The sequence below is a fragment of the Brachionichthys hirsutus genome, chromosome 1, assembly GCF_040956055.1.
Source record: "Brachionichthys hirsutus isolate HB-005 chromosome 1, CSIRO-AGI_Bhir_v1, whole genome shotgun sequence".
NCBI classification, from domain to species: domain Eukaryota; kingdom Metazoa; phylum Chordata; class Actinopteri; order Lophiiformes; family Brachionichthyidae; genus Brachionichthys; species Brachionichthys hirsutus.
This window is the reverse complement of record NC_090897.1, coordinates 366,020-384,667: the sequence shown is the minus strand read 5'-3', so window position 1 is coordinate 384,667 and position 18,648 is coordinate 366,020. Positions and strand designations below refer to the sequence as shown.

The following is an 18,648-nucleotide window of genomic DNA, read 5'->3' as shown; positions in this document are numbered from 1 at the left end:
TGAATGTCTGGATGGATAGAGATATCTGGAGGAGTTTTTTTTTATGTTTTTTGAGAGAATGATGATCAGCTGGAAACTTTGAACAGAACTCTTCTTCATGTTATTTATGTTTTTAGCTCGCGTTTAAATATAAATATAAATATAAATATAAATATAAATATAAATATAACCTCGATGCATTTCGGGTTTCTTCTCTTCGGACATTCATGATGTTTGTTTATTAAGGCACAGTGGCGCAGTGGGTAGCGCTGTCTCCTCACAGCAGGAAGGTTCTGGGTGTAGCCAGCCCCTCGTCGTCAGCTGGGACGCACGCACGCACGCACGCACGCACGCACGCATGTCTTCTCTTGCTCCTCGCTTCTCCTCAAATGAAGCTGCAAACAAATGAAACGAATTTAATCCCTTTAGAGAAGTTGAGCATTCCTCATCTGCCCCGCCCGGATCCGCCTCTCCGCTTTGGCGTCATCGACTCGCCGAGCTTGTGGGAGGAGCTCGCTGGAGGAGGAGGAGAACGCGTAGCACCGATCCATCGCTCTTACATCATCATAAAACAGCCAATCAGGCGGCGGCGTCAGAGAGGAACCGCAGCACGGCGGTGTCTTTATTGTGAGTGCGTGCTGCAGTGCATTGTGGGTAACAGTCAAGGACTTGGTAACGTTATGGAGGCTCCCAAACCCTCCTCACAGGAAACGCACAGAAACACATTACTGCTGCACATTTAAACCGGAATGTGGGCGGAGCTTGCTGGCGCCCCCTGTGGGACGTTTGTTGAGTTAACGGGAGAAATGCTCCTCCGGAGCCTGACATCGTTGTATTTTAAATACCCCTCCATTAAAGGGGTCTCGTGATCAGTTGGGTTTATCAATCCGCCCGCCTGTCATCGGGATCACATGATGCTTGGCGTCGAGTGGGTGTCGCCCTACAGACGGACCAATCAGCTTCGGCGTGGACCGCTTCCTTTAACACCCTGCTGGTCATTCCCAATCCTACAGCGTTCCCGTCGTTCGCCTTCATGTCCCGCAGCATCAGCACCAGGGATGGGTCCAACTGAATCAGAACGTCACTGGTGCTCTGCTGCCACCTGGTGGACAGAGCGCTGCGGTGCTGCTGACAGGGATCCTGGATCCTCACCTGGATCCTCACCTGTTGCTTGTCCAATCAGGGGTCGCCACAGCAAAGCAACCTTCTATCGATTGCATCATGGAGGCTGGAGAGAACCTTTTATCTTGATACAGGTAATGCGTTGAAATAGTAATCAATGATAAAAGGCTTTCTTGTTTTCCTCCTAAAAGTGTCTCAACATGATGAAGAAAGCTGCTCTTCCTCTCCGGGTTAAATCCACATGGAAGGGTCAGACTCAGACGCGTTTCCTGTTCACCCAGAGGTTTATTCAACTACTCAGAGGTTGCTGCCACCTGTAGTTCGATTTGAAACTATAAAGTTTAAATTATGCACAGTCGGGAATCTTTATATTGTGTTTGGTTTATAATAAATAAACCTACTAACTCGCCTGCAGCTAACTAAAGATAGAAAAAGAGCTAAATCTAAGTTAATCTGGTGTGCTTGCTAACAGAGTTAAGGCCGTCTCTGGACCTCAGAAAAGTCTGGACACGCCCCTTAATAATAAATAATGAATAAATCCTTTATTTAAAACCCACTGTTGTGATTTAAATGAATTTATGGGTTAATTAAAAATTAAACTTGTATTTGGGAAAGGATCAACAGTCAGGCTGAACATAAACAGTCCATCGAGCGAGGATGAGGAGGATGAGGAGGAGGATGAGGAGGAGGATGAGGATGACGAGGAGGATAAGGAGGAGGATGAGGATGAGGATGAGGAGGAGGAGGAGGGTGACGAGGAGGATAAGGAGGAGGATGAGGATGAGGATGAGGAGGAGGATGAGGAGGAAGGAGGAGGATGAGGATGAGGATGAGGAGGAGGATGAGGAGGAGGATGAGGAGGAGGATGAGGAGGAAGGAGGAGGATGAGGATGACGAGGAGGATAAGGAGGAGGATGAGGATGAGGAGGAGGAGGAGGAGGAGGAGGAGGATGAGGAGGAGGATGAGGAGGAAGGAGACGGCTGACATATCTCAGGCGTTTTACAGCCCCCGTCGGACCCCTGGTTTTCACCATGTTGGACTTCATCTCCAGACGGAACCAGATTTTATTCTGGTTTCTGCTGCGACTCTAAACACCGGATGACGTCATCGGAGTCCTCTGCAGAAACGGAACAAACCACGCAGGTAAGCCGGGCGCGCGGGTCTGATCAATGTTTCATGGGTCCAGGTCGGTTTCCGGGCGTGAACTCTGTTCCCGTGGTGTCGGGTTTCCTCACCTGGACGCGCGCCTGTGGAACCTGCGGGTTGCGCCGGTCCGGAGGCGGCGCTCCGGGCTCCGGGCTCCGGGCTCCGGGCTCCGGGCTCCCGCACCATGCAGCTCCTCCCGGTGACGCAGATCGATACGTTTATCAGACCGAACTATCGGGTTTATTTATGAGCGCCTGTAAAATCCTAAATTCTGAGCAACGCAAGAAATAAAATGCAGAAAGTTTTAACGCAGCAAGAATGTTAAGATCAGTTCTAGTAACGCCCCACAATGGATCCAGATCTTGATCCGGATCAGGGTATCTGCAAAGAGTTCTCATTGATCTGGTCTAGTGGAGGATGAGGATGAAGGTGTTAGAACTCACCTCCACCTCCATCTGTGGGGGTGAGGGCTGATCAGATGTGCTGATTGGCTGATCATCAATTATTGGTTCAACATCTCAAAGCTAAAATGATTCACAAACCCAGATGTAGGCAGTAAAACATGTGCGACTAGCGTTGGTGTAACGTTGCTTATGTTAAATTAGCGACGTCGTGCTAGCTGTAAATGCTCCGCTACGTGGGCTAGCTAACCTGCATGCTGCTTTGTTGTTGGGCCTCGTCTGAAGCGCAATGAAAGAAGCTCCTAGATGGTTTAACCAACGTGTTCAGACGCCCTCGCTAACGTTTCATGTGCCTCGATAAAGTTTGAAAAGAAATACGGGATGATTTCTCGTTTTCTCTCAATGCTTCCAGACGGAGAGTTAGCTAACAAGCTAAGCGGCAATTACAGAGAACAAAGGACAATGTAATGCCCCGTAATCCACGTCTCCAGGGAAACAGAGATCCAGAACTATTCCAGAAGAGGGCGTTGTCTCGCTCCAAAGGGTTAGGGTAAACACAGACAACAATGAGAACAACCTGAAGCCAAGGACGGATGCTGCATTTTTATTCCCACTGGATTACACATCACGAGATAGGAGGACGTTTAAAGACAAGTTATTGACACGATTCACACCGACCGTTGGGGGGGGGGGGGGGTCAGCTGATTATTTCTGGGATTAGTTCCAGAGAAAGCAGAAAGGGAGATTGACTAAATGGGATTTGCTGTCATCGGAGAACGGGGGCAGGCCCACGGTTCCATAATGAAGGAGGTCCAGACACAAACATGGCAACTGAACCACGAGTCCGGCCGCGTTCAGCCGAGGATAACTCGGAACGCCGCCCAGACAACTATCAGACAGCTGCAGCCTAAAACGTCCCAGAAGGATTAGCTTTGTTTCCTCGCCTACTTGGTGACGTTCTCCTCGCTGTAGCATGACGGGTTCTTCTTGTGGAACGTTACGTCCGGCTGTTGCGTCGTCTGGAGAACCTCCCTCATTCGGTTTCGTCTTGGCTCGCTGTGGGCGTGTTGGACTGGACCGGCTCAGAAGCCTCTTTCTTGCTGCCTCTCTCGGAGCTGTGGTTCGGGGTCCCGTTCACGATGCCCGGGGGTGTCTTGGGGGTCTGGAAGTGCTTCCTGGAGCCCAGCAGGGAGGGGTTGTTGACCAGGGTGTAGAGAAGCTGCCAGCGGAGGCGACTCCTCTGACGGCTGGCAGCCTCGCTCAGCCGGTCCTCCTGAACCCCTGAAAGCGTGGAGGAGCAGGTGGTCAAGGGAGCCGAGACCAAAGAAAAGAACCGCGTGGTTACGGGTCTCACCTCCCTCAGTCCGCCCATCTCGGCCTCCCTCGACCGTCAGGTCCAGCAGCAGCCGGCAGAAGGCCTTCATCACCGGGTGCGACTGACTCACCTCCACCTTCAGGGAGTGGGTGTAGTATCTGTAAGCTAGATGGGGTCAGAGGTCAGGAGTGGGATCCGTCATTGGGTTGCGCTCCTTTCTTGAAACAGAAACTCCGTTCTCAACACTGATTCGTTTTATTCTGTCGCGAATCTTTGGAGGATTAATTTCCGTTTCCAGAAATGAGGCAAACCAACGGTGAAAAGCTCGCTGGCGACCCACCTGGGTCGCAGGGTTCTGCCGTGCGGTGCAGCAGACTGGTGTCCATGCGGCCCAGATGGGTGATGTTGTACAGAGCGGTGATCAGCGTCCTCCACACGGAGACGATCAGTCCGAGCACAGCGTTGACCAGGAACAGCAGGTAGGTCAGGAGGAACAGGCTGTCCCTGCAGGCCAGCGTACATGCTAATTAGCATCGTCATCTCAGCAGCTTCAGATCAGGGCTAGTTCATGAAGGCGTGGCCCCTATGGGGTGTCAAACTGGGGGGGACACACAGCTTTTAACCCAATTGGAGAGTTTAACAATATTTCACTTTGCATTTTGAGAGGACAGTTTGATGCTTTAAGAACTCATCCATCCATCTTAATCCGCTTATCCGGGGCCGGGTCGTGGGCGGGGGTGGGGGACGGGTGGGGGACGGTTGGGGGGGACTTCCCTGCTCTTAAAACAGGTTGTATTATTCCACATTTGTTTTTGTTTTCACTATTAATTACAGCCCTCTTAAAATGAAATCTCGGCTGGAGCCTCTATGCCACGACCGCCAGCCTGAATCGGCCCCACCTCAGGCAGGTACACAATCTCAGACCAGATCATTCCAATATTCCTAAAGCGCCTTTGGCCTCTCGTACCGGTTCTGCAGGGCTCTCGTACCGGCTTCCTTCTTGATGAACGCAAACTTAGCGGCCACATGTTGAAGTCCCGTAACCAGCAGCAGGGCGAGCCAGGCCGGCCTGAGAAGGCAGAGACGGCGAGTCGAGCAGATGCAGTCTGAATCTACCGCATGAAAAAGAAGGAACCAGAGACGGATCCGACCCACCAGACCTTCCCAGCCGCTTCAAACAGAATCATATTACGACCGTAACAAACAGGGACGATGATCATGAACACCAGGAACAGGAAGCAGATGAAAAACGCCACCGTCTGGATGACCATTCCTGCAAAGACCAGGCAGAAACATTTCAGAACCTTTTGGTATTTGTAATGAAGTTTTGGTGTTTTATATGTTTATTTAAGTTGATGTCTTTTTATTTCTTGATTGCATTTGGTTTGATCTCCTCCAGGCCTTGTGATGTCACTTCCTTCGTGTGACCTACCAACAGATTCTTTGTACAGGTACCGTCCGAGTTACAACCTGTGCAATTTACGACCAGCCGTACTTACGACCGGTACCGGTCCGTGAGACATTTGTTACCGGGATGCACAGAAAGAACAATTAAGTTCTTTTATTCCCGTAGTATAGATTATTAGTAAAGTACATCCCTCATATCCCAAACATACGTCCATTCTGAATTATGAGCAGGTGGTCGTATCTGTATTTTCATTATAGTTTTAAGGTAATTGATTTTTACCGAGGCAGACGACTGCAGCCTGATATCCTGTCAAACCCATCCAACAGACGACACCCGGCTTGGATGGACAGATGGTCTTGTGGCTGTTCCAGATGCTGTAAACATCCCCCTTGTACAGTCCTCTCAGGTTGGACCTGAAACGATCCACGATGATGACGCATTTGGCCTGACTTTGTAACCTGAAGCATCCTAAACCAGTCGCTTTGCTTCACCTACCTGTGGCCTATCATGGACCTCATGAGCATGAGGAGGCTGACCAAGCAGGACAGGGTCACGGCGCAGAGGTAAGACACTGGCAAACAACACGACGGAAAAGGAAGAGTTTATCTTATTCAGCAGATTTTCACAGGTTTGGTTAAACACACCAATAAGGAGCTACCTTCCAACAGCCATGTGTAGAAGGTCACGATCTTCACGACCTCCATCCTGTCATCTGACAGAACAATCCCAAACCCCAACAACAGGAAGGCGATGTTTTCGTCAATACCGGCACGAACAATGTGCAGAGTAGGGACGACCAAGACGACCAACAGCAGCGCCGTCTGAAAGGAGGAACGTGCTGGGTTTATGCACCACAAAGGGAGGAATTAGGGTTGGGGTTGTGCAAGTATTTTAAAAGACTTACATGGTAGATCGTCACAAAGCCAATGAACGTAGATACAGCTAGCGTCAGGGGAACTCGAAACGCTGGAGAAGAACAACATCAATGATTTTCAGAAGGAATCAAGCTATGTGTAAAAAATAAACCTAATTTTAAAATCAGATATTTCTACAGTTCGCATTCATAACTCCAATGATGCCACTCAAGTTGACAGATTTTAGTACGAGTCATCTGCATAGCACACAACCAAAAATATCATTTTCTTATGATGTCATATGAAGCCTAGACCTGGACCCTTAGTAAGGCAAAGAATTAGAACTGAGACCCTCTGGCTTTGTGATGCTAATGCTAATGTTAAGCTGGCATTAAGCTAACATTTTCCTTTGAAACGTAAACATAAAATGACTGACATGAGTTACTGTTTTTACAGTTTGGTGCACAAACCTTGTTCTGGTAGATAAACTAAATTCTTGGGCAGCATCAGGATTCTCTCTGTTAGCGTTGGGTTGTCTTCAGATGAAGAGCTGAAACATTGAACACTGAATCAGGCTCAGCGAGGCATGGCACCATGGAAACCCAGAACTCTTAGTCAACCTTCCCTTTCAGCTTCATCACCGAGGTTCTTCCTCAGCATCTGACAGTGGGCTAATATTTCCTTTAACCTGGTTTATTATAACTATCATTTTGTTATGAGACTTATATTTATTTTATGCTGTAGCCCATGCACATGTCTTGAGTGTTCCTTAAGAATTAAAAGGTCAAACTTATGATTTTTAGGAAAGAGTGATTCATTACATGAATTGACTCATCAAATGGGTCAATGAATCAGTACTTTCTATTGATTTTCCATGTACTTTCATACAGTTTTTGACTGATACAGTTTCTAGTATGCTCCATGGCCTTTAAGCTCGTATTTTGCCTTTGCTGCTTTTAACACCTCCTCTCCAGGTGGAAATGAAACTGCTGTGATTGACTGGAGCGTAATCAGGTGAATGCCACTCAGCTGCATGGGGATTGAACGATTGAAGGATCCTGATGACCTGGTGGCTGAGGGTCTCTTCTTCAGCAGGAACTTCACGTAGTCCGTGTAGAAGCTGCTGTCGAGGTCCTGAGAGCCGAGCATTCATAGTTTACAGCGTATCGCTCGGAGGCTTCTATAGCTAACGTTCTGCATGACGAAATAACAACACTAACGGGAGCACAAAATGATGAGCTCCTTGTTTGACAGAAATAAATAAATAACAAGTTGAATCTGAAGGTAAAATGAATGTTTAAAAGACTAAATGCTGTTTTTCCTCCTTTTTTATTCTCACTGCTGGAAAATCACGAGTTAAACCAGTTTAAACCTGAAAGAGTGTCAATCTTTTCTGAAACAGAGACTCTCTTGTTTGGTAGTTTTAATCTGCTCGGGACCGGAAGCTTCTCTGCTCTGAGCTGCTTAATCTAATCTCGCTTTTACATTGTTGGAATTCCTGTTTGTTTCCTCGCAGATCAGCTGATATATTTTATTGCTGAACTCGGTGGCAGAACGATTCCCTCTCACCTCATCGGTCTTTGGTCCTCTGACAAACAGCAGAGGGAACTGGATGCAGAGATAGGCCAGGCAGGCCAGCTGAGGAAGACTGGCCAGCAGAGCGTAGAACTTATAGATCTGTGAGGAGGAAGGGTAATCAATAAAAGAACTGATCGATGCTCCACAAACAGGCTTCGTGTCAGACCGGGTTTAGCATCTTAATGTTTTGTTCATCATTACAGACACAAATAAATACAAATCAAACTTCTACATGACATGCTTTAGCTTTAGGCCACACCCCTCAACAAAGTTTTGTTTGCATAATTCATGTAAACTTTGAAAATCGATCCAAAATGATGATAAACTTTTAAAATCTATGGGATTCACCCTTTATCCAGACCGGCAGGGAGACCCAAGGGAGCCGCTTCTTGAAAGGGGAAAACTTTTCCGTGTTGTTTAAACTGTCTCTGTTTTGTGTTAATGGAGAAAAACCACATCATCGTCGACCCCGCTCACCTCCGGAGTCTTCGGACAGTCGACCTTTTGCCACAGCAGGACTCCGAAGTGACCGAAGGAGAGGAGCATCCCGAACACGGCGCCAGCTTTGTGCTGCAGCGAGCTGCAGATCAGCAGAGGATAGTACAGGATGGGGTAGTAGAAGACAGCCACCAACTTCAGGTACTCTGAAAGACAAGAGGATAGTACAGGATGGGGTAGTAGAAGACAGCCACCAACTTCAGGTACTCTGAAAGACAAGAGGATAGTACAGGATGGGGTAGTAGAAGACAGCCACCAACTTCAGGTACTCTGAAAGACAAGAGGATAGTACAGGATGGGGTAGTAGAAGACAGCCACCAACTTCAGGTACTCTGAAAGACAAGAGGATAGTACAGGATGGGGTAGTAGAAGACAGCCACCAACTTCAGGTACTCTGAAAGACAAGAGGATAGTACAGGATGGGGTAGTAGAAGACAGCCACCAACTTCAGGTACTCTGAAAGACAAGAGGATAGTACAGGATGGGGTAGTAGAAGACAGCCACCAACTTCAGGTACTCTGAAAGACAAGAGGATAGTACAGGATGGGGTAGTAGAAGACAGCCACCAACTTCAGGTACTCTGAAAGACAAGAGGATAGTACAGGATGGGGTAGTAGAAGACAGCCACCAACTTCAGGTACTCTGAAAGACAAGAGGATAGTACAGGATGGGGTAGTAGAAGACAGCCACCAACTTCAGGTACTCTGAAAGACAAGAGGATAGTACAGGATGGGGTAGTAGAAGACAGCCACCAACTTCAGGTACTCTGAAAGACAAGAGGATAGTACAGGATGGGGTAGTAGAAGACAGCCACCAACTTCAGGTACTCTGAAAGACAAGAGGATAGTACAGGATGGGGTAGTAGAAGACAGCCACCAACTTCAGGTACTCTGAAAGACAAGAGGATAGTACAGGATGGGGTAGTAGAAGACAGCCACCAACTTCAGGTACTCTGAAAGACAAGAGGATAGTACAGGATGGGGTAGTAGAAGACAGCCACCAAGTGTTTTGGTTCAGCCTACCTAGTTTTATTTTCACTGACACATTATAATTACTTCAGATATTTGAAATGTTTCAGAGTAAATACTGGTTCTGAAAAAAAATAAAGGACCCACCTTGGTCCAAAAACCTCCGCTACCCAGAAACATGCATATGATCACCCCCCTACCTCTAGTGTCCGCTGGAGTGTCTCTGGAGAAGGGCAGAGGGTCCGGGGCAATCACCAGCGTCGCCAGTTTGCTGAACACCAGTCCATAAGTAGCCAGAACCAGGCCTTTCTTCTGGGTCTGGTCCAGGAAGCTGACCGGGCTGAGGAACCGAACAAGAAGCTTTGAGACAAACTTACTGCTTAAAGTCGAGTTGATTCCTGTTTCTGGAAAGTTCCTGAAGCTCACCTGAAGATGCTGGAGGAGCCTCGGCTGAACCCCTGACACAGTTTGTGTTTCCTGGTGAGGACGGCCAGAATGATCACGACCAACACCTGCAGGGAATGGAGGAGGGACGGATGGACGGGTGGACGGGTGGATTATATGCTGAGGTCTGCTGTTGTTAGAGGACTTGAATTGAAATCAAATCTTTTGTGCTAGAATAAATACATCTTCTCCATTTTGTCCTTTTTTGTGACATTATTTGTCTTAATTCTCTTCAGACATTCGAGTTATTCTAGTTTTTCTACAAGTCATGGCTGTAAACTAAGCAGATCGTCAGTGAGATCTAGCTCGATGCTAGCTCGATGCTAGCTCGATGCTAGTTCTTGCATGAACTCTTTCCAGTTGGAGCTTCATTCCATCTCCAGCATGAGGATGAAGTCATTAAAGGAAGAGGTCAAACGTCAACATCCACTCCTCCTCTTCCTCGAAAGATTTAGTCCCCCCCCCCCCCCCCCGCCACCCTATGCTTCTCCACGCACGTTACGGGGGCCCTATATGTATTATATTTATATATATGCATGCGTGTGGTTTATTCACAACGACAACTATAACGCTTTCCTTCTTCTTACGAGTCGATCCATCATCATTGGATAAAAAGGGTCATGTGACCAAATGGTTGCTCTAAAAGTACTCAAAGACCAAACGTCACTGGATGGATGGTACTCACTGATATCGACATCATGCATGTGTGGAAGAGCCTGCCGTCCACTGTTGGGTCACATGCTGGAATGATTCTGACAAGCAGGAAATGGTATTCAACTTCTGAGACAACAGAAGTAAAACACGTGAAGCAGGACGTTTAATATTAGGGCAGCTTCAGACTTACTCTTTGGGGGGTCTGGTTGGCTCGGCATTGTCGGAATACCAGTCTGAATAGTCATAGTAGGAATATTCAAAGGGATCGACCTTGCTGTGGTTCATCGCAGCTGTTCAGGTTAAAGGTCCACTGGATGGTCCACCAGACGGATGGAGGTCCACCGGATGGTTGAAGGTCCACCGGATGGTTGAAGGTCCCCCGGATGGTTGAAGGTCCCCCGGATGGTTGAAGGTCCCCCGGATGGTTGAAGGTCCCCCGGATGGTTGAAGGTCCCCCGGATGGTTGAAGGTCCCCCGGATGGTTGAAGGTCCCCCGGATGGTTGAAGGTCCACCGGATGGTTGAAGGTCCACCAGACGGATGGAGGTCCACCGGATGGTTGAAGGTCCCCCGGATGGTTGAAGGTCCCCCGGATGGTTGAAGGTCCCCCGGATGGTTGAAGGTCCCCCGGATGGTTGAAGGTCCACCAGACGGATGGAGGTCCACCGGATGGTTGAAGGTCCCCCGGATGGTTGAAGGTCCCCCGGATGGTTGAAGGTCCCCCGGATGGTTGAAGGTCCACCCAGCACCGTGACCTGCTGCTGTTTGGACAGCTCAGCTGAAACACCTCAACACATTCTAGTCCAGGCAGGATCTTAAAATCAGCAGATTAACAGCCTCAAGGGGGGGGAGTATGGGGGGGGGTATGAGGAGGGGGCTCAATGCTATGGAGGAGGCTCTGTCCCCGGCGCCGTCTTCTATCATTTAAACTCAGAGTACTCAAGTACACAAACGAGGACCAATGATTGGGATTAGAAGGATGTTTCTACGCTGGAAAGTTTCCTGGTAAATACAGAACCTTGTTTGTGTTATTTTATCTGTATATTACGTATAAAAGGATCTGAACAGATTGATTGACGGGATGTTACAGATGATGTTGAGGATTGGAGCAATAAAACCTGGACAATGTTTCAACATTATTTTGTTTAATTTCTGCACAAATAAGACATATCTTAGAGTTTTTAGTTTCTTATTATGGATCGGAGAGCTCAGTCATGTGATCAGAGGATCAACTGATCTGGTTTCAAGTTACTGATCTTTAAAAGTCAAACGTACCAAACAACAAACAAGCTTTACTTTTTATTTTCCGATTGTGAAGAAGATTTCTACACATAAACCTGTTTAACATACATTCTGTTCCTTCGGGGACAAAACGGGGACAAAAAGTCTCCATATGTAACCAGGTTAGGGTTGGTTAGGGTTAGAGTAAGTTAATCTTAGACTAGGTCAGGGTTAGACTAGGTCAGGGTTAGACTAAGTTAATCTTAGAGTAGGTTAGGGTTGGACCAGGTTTAGTTTTAAAATAAATGAATCCCAGTAAATATGTGTGTGCTTCATCAAGCAGCCAGTAGAGGTCGCTGTTTTCTGGTGAACTCGTCATTATTATCTATCAAGGTGTTTAAAGACAGAACACAACGCTGTTTTCAAGAATCCTTTACTTTCAGTGCTCGATGACAAGAACGTCGCGTCACATCGATGACATCAGGGATACGAACCAATCACAGACGACCTCCAAAACACACGTATACGTGAAACATCAAATATAATAAAGTGATTCAACAAACAACAGAATCAGTACGAAGCAAGTAACATGACGATGATGATGGTCATCTTCGTCATGGCTCCAGACCAGGAGCTGGGTCTCAGTTCTTGAACATGTCACAGAGCAGCTTCTCCATGGGGGTGTTCCCAATGGTCCTGTGGAAGAACAGCAGCTCTACCCGCTCCGAGCTGACGAAGCGCAGGGAGGGGAGAAGAAGGAGCAGCTTTCCAAACCTGCACACAAACAGGGACAAAGATGGAGCCGCCATCTTTGGGGAAACAGGCCCCGCCCACCTCCAGATCGCAGGCCTCCATGCTGACCTGGACCAGCAAGAAACCCGCTTGGTGCGAGGACCCCGACCACACAGAACCTGCACCTTTATTCTTTTTTGGGCAACTTGTTTGCATTTTTTGGGGGGTTCAACAGATCGCTGTGAAATTTGGTTTCTGCTATCTGAGGATGAGAATTTACCAGAACCAGAGTTTTCCTTGTGGGCATGGCTGAAACAGGAAGCTGTCATATCTCCACTCTGCATGCCCAAAACTTCCCCATGACCCCACTCTAAAAACAAAGAGGCCTTTAACACCACCCTGTGGGATGCCCTGATCCACATTGCCCTGAAATTCAGTTTTGAGGGTTCACAAACGAAAGCTATATCTTTGGGATGACATCCGGCTACCTGGCGGGTTGACTGGGGGGGTGTGAGCGGATGTGCCCTCCCAGCATCACCTGCGACTGATCCTGCAGGTTTTCCACCTGCTCTGGATCCTTCAACCCGCGGGTTTCTGTGGACGGGAGGAAACATAATGTCTATAAAAAAATAATCTCTGTTAGTTTTAAACGTAGCCCCGCCCCCGCTGGATCCTGCTGACCCTCACCTGGCTTGAAGAGCATAATTGCCTTGAGGCAGGCGAACTCGGTGGGGTCGACGGCGAGCGCCTTGAAGCGGCTGAAGACCTCCTGCAGGAGGCGCAGGTCCAGGCTGCTGTAGCTGGTCTTTCCCTGCATGCTGGGACACAGGTCCGGCAGGGACAGCAGGGGACAGCTGTCCAGCGGCAGAGACCATTGGATGGCACAGAGCAGGAAGAGCTCGCTCCACGCCTCCTCCAGCAGGATCACCTGGTGGGGCGGGGTCAAGAGTCAGAAGGTCGACAATACAAGAGAAATGATGGAGGCGGTGAGGAACTGGTGAAAGTTTATAATTATAAGATTCATTATTAGAAGATAGAATAGTATATAATAACAATAGAGTATGTGTTTTATGTTTATATTTATAAAAACATTCAAATGTATGCTCATCTAACGAAATGAATCATTCACAACAAAACTAAAAAGTGAATATTGAAAAGAACATAATCAGATAGAAATACGTTTTTAATAAAGTATTAAAACAAGAACAAATCTGATGCAAAAATGTTTTCTATAGTCGCTTGTCACATTCAGTTAAAGTTAAATTCTATCAATATTTAAATTTGCATAAAACCAGTTCAATCAAATCTGAAAGAGCCCCCCCCCCCCCCCCCCCCCCACACACACACACATAATAAAATAGAAATAATTCAGTCTGACCTGGTCTCTGAAGGGCAGGTTGGAAAACACCGGCAGGTTCTTGGCCCACTTCACCGACATGAAGAGGAGCCGCGCAGACGTCTCGTAAACGTTCTCGGAGCTGGCCGGGTACAGAGCCAGGTGGAACTCCGAGGACGCGCGCTCCGGCTCGTTGCTGGTCACGTCAACGTTCTCGTCAGCTGAAACACAAACGCAGACTTACACGCTGTTTTAGCTCCGATCGGTATTGGCTGGCAGCACCAGGCCCGTCCAGGTTCGGGTCCGGTCCAGGTTTGGGTTCGGCTCCGAGCCAGATTCGGTTCAGGTCCGGATCAGGTTCGGGTCCGGTCCAGGTTCGGGTTCAGGTCCGAATCAGGTTCGGGTCTGGTCCAGGTTCGGGTTCGGCTCCAAGCCAGATTCGGTTCAGGTCCAGATCAGGTTTGGGTCCGGTCCATGTTCGTGTTTGGGTCCGGTCCAGGTTCGGGTTCAGGTCCGGATCAGGTTGGGGTTCAGGTCCAGATCAGGTTAGGGGCCGGTCCAAGTCCAGGTTCGGGGCCGGTCCAGGTTCGGGTCCGGTTCATGTTCGGGTTCAGGCCGGATCAGGTTCTGGTCCGGTCCAGGTTCGGGTTCAGGTCCGGTTCAGGTTCGGTTACTGTATAATTTGACTGTACTATCCATGGCCACATGTCAGGAAAGCAGCTAATAAAAAACCTTATTTATTTATATTTACCTTGTAATTTTCAGTTTTATTAATCAGTTCACATATTTGCAATGAATTTATTGTTTCATTTGATATTTCATTAATTTATTGTTTTATTGTTTTATTTGATATTTTATTAATTTATTGTTTCATTGTTTTATTTGATATTTCATTAATTTATTGTTTTATTTGATATTTAATGAATTTATTGTTTTATTGTTTTATTTGATATTTAATGAATTTAATGAATTTATTGTTTTATTTGATATTTCATTAATTTATTGTTTTATTGTTTTATTTGATATTTCATTAATTTATTGTTTTATTGTTTTATTTGATATTTAATGAATTTATTGTGTCATATTTATACTTTTCCCCGAGACGTTGCCGTCTTGAGGTTCAGGGACAGATTTACTGGTCAGGATGGTAAAACTCTGGTTCTGATGGGACCCAAACGGTCCCGGTTCTCCTCACCGTCCTCGGGCTCCAGCTTGGCGCAGGTCTCGGCCGTCATGAGGCTGGCCATGAAGCGGTGGTTGTTCTGGGGGCTGGCGCAGCGCTGGGGGGCAGAGGAGGTGATGTGAGGCCAGGTGAGGGCAGAGCCACTGGAGGAAGAGGAGGAAGAGGAGGAAGAGGAGGCGGGCTCTCGCGTGGTGGCCAGGTGCTCCTTCTCGTGGTCCACATCGATGGAGTCCATGCGTACCTGGGCGGTGCTGCGGGGCTGCCGCTCATTCTGCACTGCTGTAACGAGGGAGGGGGCGTGACTTCAGAGGTGGACCTCGGGTCGGGCCCGGGTCGGGCCCGGGTCGGGCTGCTACGGCGCCGACGTCTGGCCGGGTCTTACCGTCTTTATTCATCCCCGCCTGCAGGCACTTCTTCAGCCGACAAGCCTGGCATTGGTTGCGATGCGCTTTGTCGACGGGACACATGCCGGTACCGGCCTGGCACCTGTCGACCCAGAGTCAGCGCTTTAATCCTGTCCTGGACCTGGACCTGGACTCATTCTTCTGATGGAACTTCATGACATATTAAAACCTCTTTTCCCACGATGCACTGGGCAGCTTACCGGTAGATGAGCCTCCGCCTCACGCTGCGCTTGAAGAAGCCGCTGCAGCCGTTGCAGGCGTAGATGCCGTAGTGCTTCCCGCTGCTGGTGTCGCCGCACACCTTGCAGAGCAGCGGCGGGCTGGGGGCCTTACCCGGCGCCGGGCTCCTGGCTGCGAGTCAAAGGGGGCAGGTCGGTTAGCGCCTGGCATTGTGTCACATATGTGTGGACCATCTGCAGCGAACGGTTGTTTGGGTCTGACCGGGTCTGACCGGGTCCCGGATTAGGAAGTTAGGACAAGAAATGGCTGCAGGCAGATTAACAACCGACCCAAACCCAGTGGATCCAAACAAGCCCGTTAAATCACGGAGAAACAAACAAATGAAAACGTTTCGGCAGAATGAAAACGTTTCGACAGAATGAAAACGTTCCGGCAGAATGAAAACGTTTCGGCAGAATGAAAACGTTTCGGCAGAATGAAAACGTTTCGGCAGAATGAAAACGTTCCGGCAGAATGAAAACGTTTCGGCAGAATGAAAACGTTCCGGCAGAATGAAAACGTTTCGACAGAATGAAAACGTCTCGGCAGAATGAAAACGTCTCGGCAGAATGAAAACGTTTCGGCAGAATGAAAACGTTTCGGCAGAATGAAAACGTTTCGGCAGAATGAAAACGTCTCGGCAGAATGAAAACGTTTCGACAGAATGAAAACGTTTCGGCAGAATGAAAACGTCTCGGCAGAATGAAAACGTTTCGGCAGAATGAAAACGTTTCGACAGAATGAAAACGTTTCGGCAGAATGAAAACGTTTCGGCAGAATAAAAACGTTCCGGCAGAATGAAAACGTTTCGGCAGAATGAAAACGTCTCGGCAGAATGAAAACGTCTCGGCAGAATGAAAACGTTTCGGCAGAATGAAAACGTTTCGGCAGAATGAAAACGTTTCGGCAGAATGAAAACGTCTCGGCAGAATGAAAACGTTTCGACAGAATGAAAACGTTTCGGCAGAATGAAAACGTCTCGGCAGAATGAAAACGTTTCGGCAGAATGAAAACGTTTCGACAGAATGAAAACGTTTCGGCAGAATGAAAACGTTTCGGCAGAATAAAAACGTTCCGGCAGAATGAAAACGTTTCGGCAGAATGAAAACGTTTCGGCAGAATGAAAACGTTCCGGCAGAATGAAAACGTTTCGGCAGAATAAAAACGTTTCGGCAGAATGAAAACGTTTTGGCAGAATGAAAACGTCTCGGCAGAATGAAAACGTTTCAGCAGAATGAAAACGTTTCGGCAGAATGAAAACGTCTCGGCAGAATGAAAACGTTTCAGCAGAATGAAAACGTTTCGGCAGAATGAAAACGTTTCGGCAGAATTGTCAAGATTTTTGTGCAGATTTACACTTTTTCAGTTTGACTTTGGTGTTATGTCAGAACGTCATTTTAAATGTTAAAATGTCAAACCATAATCAAAGTGTTTTATCGCCTGAGATTTCAAGACGATTTAAAAACGTAAACCTTTAAAATGCATGTCTTCAGTTATTTCAAGGTTTGCATCGAGTTTGTGTCCTGTCCTCCTGCTGCAGGAGCACGTCTCACCTCCTCTGCTGTCGTCTGTCCCGCTGGGGGAGGAAGAGGAGGACATCGCGGGGATCTTCGACAGGTGAGCCTCCATCATTTGTACCTTGAAGACAATGTCTGGAGAACTTGTTGCAAACTGTTCTGGTTAAAATGTCCCGGATCAGACAGTGCAGGTTCCTTTAGGAGCGAGGAGCAGGAGGCTCGGGGCCTCCGCGGGTCCAGGAGGTGTGGAGACGAGGAGCCGGGGTCCTTCCGTGAGCTCCGGCTCGGTGTCTGTGGGTGCTCCTCAGTGGCAGCTCCTCAAAAGGGAGGCGAGGGGTGGAGGGGGGGATTAGCCCCACGCGCTGCGTAAGCACCATGCCTATTTGTCATCCTCCTAATCTTTACTGTTCATCGACCGGATCAATCAGTCACATCGGGACGTCGCTGCCCTCGGACAGCAACAGGAGACACGTGAGGCTGGACTCCCCAGGAGGAGCGCTGTAACTGTAGACCGGTACCGCCCACTCCGGGCGTCCATCACTCAACGCTCCTCTTCGGTATCTCGGTTTCACGAGCACGCACGGTTCTCCTGCTCCTCCTTCGCGCTCCTCTGTTTGATCTGTGTGATTGCCTCCCGTTCGTAATGACCTCCAGCGTTTGCCGAGGAGCAGCCTATTAACGCTCCGTTCTGACGTGACGACAAGGTCACAGCGAATAATGGACTTCTGAATATGAGCAGCAGAACCATCTCACCTGTGGCATTTACACAAGCACAACCGGCAGGTGTTGAAGCATCGCCGTCGCTTTACCTCAAAACGACTCACCGCTTCCAAAAATGTCATTCAAAACCGTGGAACGTCCTGAAAGCAAAGAAGAGTCCAGGTTCACATCTGGACGTTCAAATCAAAGCAGGTGTAACGGACTCACCTGCATCTTCTGATGCATGCTCATAACTGGCTACGAGCCTTCATAGAACCAGAGTCAGTTTGTACAGCTGCTTGGCTGAACGGCCGCTTGTTGTTGTTGCTGCTGCTGCTGTTGTTGTTGTTGCTTCTGTTGTTGTTGTTGTTGTTGCTGTTGTTGCTGCTGCTGTTGCTGTTGCTGTTGCTGTTGTTGTTGTTGTTGTTGTTGCTGTTGCTGTTGTTGTTGCTGTTGTTGTTGCTGCTGTTGCTGTTGTGGTTGTGGTTGTGGTTGTGGTTGCGGTTGTGGTTGTGGTTGTTGTTGTTGTTGTTGTTGTTGTTGTTGTTGTTGTTGTTGTTGTTGTTGTTGTTGTTGTTGTTGTTGTTGTGGTTGTGGCTGTGGTTGTGGTTGCTGTTGTTGTTGCTGTTGTTGTTGTTGTTGTTGTTGCTGTTGCTGTTGCTGTTGTGGTTGTTGTTGTTGTGGTTGTTGCTGTTGTTGTGGTTGTGTTTGTTGTTGTGGTTGTGTTTGTTGTTGTGGTTGTTGCTGTTGTGGTTGTGGTTGTTGTTGTGGTTGTTGTGGTTGTTGCTGTTGTGGTTGTGGTTGTGGTTGTGGTTGTTGTTGTGGTTGTGTTTGTTGTTGTGGTTGTGGTTGTGGTTGTTGTTGTGGTTGTTGTGGTTGTTGCTGTTGTGGTTGTGGTTGTGGTTGTTGTTGTGGTTGTTGCTGTTGTGGTTGTGGTTGTGGTTGTGGTGGTTGTTGTTGTTGTTGTTGT

The 18,648-nt window shown here is 48.0% G+C and overlaps 2 protein-coding genes across 2 annotated transcripts; both read right to left on the bottom strand.

Annotated features, from left to right (window-relative positions):
• Window positions 1–3,682: 3,682 nt before the first annotated feature.
• LOC137907221 (receptor for retinol uptake stra6-like) lies at window positions 3,683–10,653 on the bottom strand. Its single transcript, XM_068751562.1, has 17 exons — window positions 10,559–10,653; window positions 10,400–10,466; window positions 9,697–9,782; window positions 9,471–9,610; window positions 8,282–8,448; window positions 7,796–7,903; window positions 7,293–7,360; window positions 6,697–6,776; window positions 6,277–6,338; window positions 6,031–6,193; window positions 5,868–5,943; window positions 5,652–5,785; window positions 5,120–5,237; window positions 4,932–5,033; window positions 4,305–4,468; window positions 4,004–4,129; window positions 3,683–3,930 (listed from the first exon to the last, which is right to left on the bottom strand). Exons 1-17 carry the CDS (start codon window positions 10,651–10,653, stop codon window positions 3,683–3,685), a joined length of 2,004 nt encoding a protein of 667 aa, XP_068607663.1.
• A 1,576-nt stretch (window positions 10,654–12,229) lies between these two features.
• nr2e3 (nuclear receptor subfamily 2, group E, member 3) lies at window positions 12,230–17,094 on the bottom strand. The gene is made up of 8 exons (XM_068751677.1): window positions 17,016–17,094; window positions 15,444–15,594; window positions 15,222–15,325; window positions 14,852–15,118; window positions 13,699–13,877; window positions 13,008–13,248; window positions 12,809–12,914; window positions 12,230–12,362 (listed from the first exon to the last, which is right to left on the bottom strand). Exons 1-8 carry the CDS (start codon window positions 17,092–17,094, stop codon window positions 12,230–12,232), a joined length of 1,260 nt encoding a protein of 419 aa, XP_068607778.1.
• Window positions 17,095–18,648: the final 1,554 nt, after the last annotated feature.

Coding starts and splice junctions, on each gene's coding strand:
- LOC137907221 (XM_068751562.1), bottom strand. CDS start 10,653: ATGAACCACAGCAAGGTCGATCCCTTTGAATATTCCTACTATGACTAT. Junction 10,467..10,558: donor CCAACCAGACCCCCCAAAGA/GTAAGTCTGAAG, acceptor CCTGCTTGTCAG/AATCATTCCAGCATGTGACC. Junction 5,786..5,867: donor AGGTCCATGATAGGCCACAG/GTAGGTGAAGCA, acceptor GGATCGTTTCAG/GTCCAACCTGAGAGGACTGT.
- nr2e3 (XM_068751677.1), bottom strand. CDS start 17,094: ATGATGGAGGCTCACCTGTCGAAGATCCCCGCGATGTCCTCCTCTTCC. Junction 13,878..14,851: donor CAAGCTGGAGCCCGAGGACG/GTGAGGAGAACC, acceptor TTTGTGTTTCAG/CTGACGAGAACGTTGACGTG. Junction 12,363..12,808: donor CCCCCCAGTCAACCCGCCAG/GTAGCCGGATGT, acceptor GTTTGTGTGCAG/GTTTGGAAAGCTGCTCCTTC.